The 2,679-nt window shown below is 48.8% G+C and overlaps 1 protein-coding gene across 1 annotated transcript in view; it reads right to left on the minus strand.

The window, feature by feature from the left end:
- Positions 1-873, minus strand: part of EMH_0073650 (uncharacterized protein) — a gene marked incomplete at both ends in the record, with an annotated part of 1,805 nt that extends 932 nt beyond the window's left edge. Inside the window, 3 exon segments of the mRNA XM_013499357.1 lie at positions 500-648; positions 747-834; positions 838-873. Of these exon segments, the coding sequence (XP_013354811.1) occupies positions 500-648; positions 747-834; positions 838-873 (273 nt within the window).
- Positions 874-2,679: the final 1,806 nt, after the last annotated feature.

Consider the following 2,679-nt stretch of genomic DNA (forward strand, 5'->3'; position numbering starts at 1 on the left):
CTATATGTATTGTTATGCTACCGTGGCCTGTCTTCAGAGGATACTCGGCTTGGTGTCCCCCTGCAAGATGTTCAAGCCACTGACGACAGAGTTATGAAATGGCATAAATTTAGATAGAAAACATTCACCGATGGAGCACATGCTTTTACAGACCACGAATTTGTGTCAACTGGATGCATGATCTGTTGTGCTACCGTATTTCTAAAATCGTATTGGATTTTTAATGCGGCGGCTGCTTTACTGGTTATTGGGAATTGGTGGGGGAGGCAGAAGCTCCATGCAGTGTCTTGCACATCTTTAAGTAACCCTCGCAACGGCTTCTCAGCCTGCAGTACGAAGAGCAGGCAAACATATGCAGCTGTTTGTGGGATGACAACACTTGTCCTTCTATCAACAAGCCTCAGTTTTAAATTGAGTGCCCCACGTTATTCGTGCACGATTGCGCTTCGAAATGCAGCATGCTCTGGAAGCTAGATACTAGGCCGTATCCCATACGTACGTCTCCAAGACGTGGAAAATCGTAGTACTTGTTCGGGTTCTTATAGTGCGGAGAACTCGCGACTCCAATTGGCACACGCGTCTGATGGTCAACTCGCTGCCCTGGAGGATCTTCACGGCTGGCCTGATCTGCATTGCTTTCTGCAACATCTGCAATATCAGCAGACGTAGAAGGGCTTGGAGGAGGCACACTTTCTAGTTCAACTTGATCTGTAAATTGTTCGTATCCGGTCGCAGGAGATATTGACCGCCACAACTTTCTCCAGACTGCACTCCTCCCCTTTCGCGGACCACTTCTTCCCATTCTGCTACCTTCGACGCAAACCGCTTCATCCCCTNTGCACTCCTCCCCTTTCGCGGACCACTTCTTCCCATTCTGCTACCTTCGACGCAAACCGCTTCATCCCCTTCTGAGTCCTGGAAATAATGCGGAAAAGATAGTGAACAGAATGAACACGTCTTGTCCCACATATCAAAGGAGCAGTGCTGCATCTACTCTGCGGCATGTTTAAGCTGGGCTTACATGCACGATCAGGGGTTCCCCATCGCCGGCTTCCGCCAACAACCTTACAGATGAGCTCTTGTGAATGGATAGCTCCACTGCACATTTCATAATAAGGAAAATCACAGCAGCAGAAAAAGCCACCCACACGGCAGTTCGCCAAGTGGCATTCTGGCCGCGAAATCGTCGAGTGTGTGAATCCTTTTGAAGAACATTTTCGATCTCTACGGGTGGATCGGTTCGAATTTTTTTTTCATTGGGGGATCCGGATTCAGTCGCTCCTGCTCCCATTTTCTCGATGTGCGGTCCTCGAAAACGCGTTGCGTTGCCTACACGGTAACTCCGCACCCTGAACGTCTGAAATGCANTATTGAAGGCCAGAGAGCAGACACTCTCGCCCGTTCCAGTATCGCGGGGTGTTGAAATTCAATGAGCTTGCCCTTGCTAAATCTTACGGCTGCTTACCTACAAAGGTTCTCTCGTGGCAGGTTATGGTCCGTGACACTCGCTTGCGAAGGCCACGTACAGAGACACTTTCAATGAGGGCCGAGACTATCCGGCGCACGCTTCCAGGCACTGCCTCCGCGGATGCGAATTCAAGCGTTCCCACACTTCTTTACAACCATGTCGAAAACTTACATTCCCGCCTGGGAGTAATCTTACAGCAATAGTGGCAATCACAGGGGCAGGGAGAGGATCGCCCTCCAGCGCGCCGACGCTCACCGCACGGCCCGCATACGGTCAGGTACAGCAGAGCAAATGAAGTTTCATAAGCTCTCATCTACTAGCTACCCAACTCCGGCACGCAAAATATTGCTTTTTTCTTTGCTGTCCATAGGCTCTACTGCGACTGCAGCTTCTGCACTTTCTAGCGCGGTTGTCTCTTCGCGGTGGCGTANAGATATGGCACTATAACTATTCCAAGAGAGAACTGTTTGTAGCATGCTACTTAATATTTACTTGGGATGTTGTTATCGTATTTTTTTTCGAGGAAGGCTTCGCTCCCCGCACTATCGCATATATATATCGCATATGTATACTGTAGCGAGCGCAGAATGCTCCTTCTGGTTCGTTCATCAACGTCTAATCGGGTAAAACTAGGCAAATGGGGACCACGTAAGTGTTTAACAAAGCCATACAGCGTTAGGGACTGCGATAGCTCACTTCTGCTGGTGACACTAACACTGTAGGCAGTCAATAAAAAACTACATGGCCCTGATTAGTTCTATGGTCTGTAAATAGAACTGATCAGCACCAAAAGAGCTTGGCGGCAGAGAGAAAACATCTCGAGATATCCCTAAAACGCTCGCCGATAGTTCAACAATTTCCCCTCCCATAATAATGGAGATTGAGCAGGATCTGCCATCCGGCGCAAGGCAACAAACAACTGGGCAACTTGCCGCATTTGAAGCAGCACAGTACATGCATACCGCCACAAAACTTTTGTGCAGCGGAAACAAATCATGAAGAATGCTTCCGCCTTCGTGGACAGCCCAGATACGACGGGCCTCGGGCGACAGGGCCAAATGATTATTCTCATGCCTCTTTGTAGATGTACTTTCGCTGCCAAAATGCATCTAAAAAACTCCCGTTGCAGTTGAGATGCTGTATATTGAAAGGGTAGCACTAAAATGGCAACTATGTATAAGCAGGCGTACCGCTTCCCAAGCGCACAACAG

The sequence above is a fragment of the Eimeria mitis genome, genomic scaffold, assembly GCF_000499745.2.
Source record: "Eimeria mitis Houghton genomic scaffold, Emh_scaff4238, whole genome shotgun sequence".
NCBI classification, from domain to species: Eukaryota; Apicomplexa; class Conoidasida; order Eucoccidiorida; family Eimeriidae; genus Eimeria; species Eimeria mitis.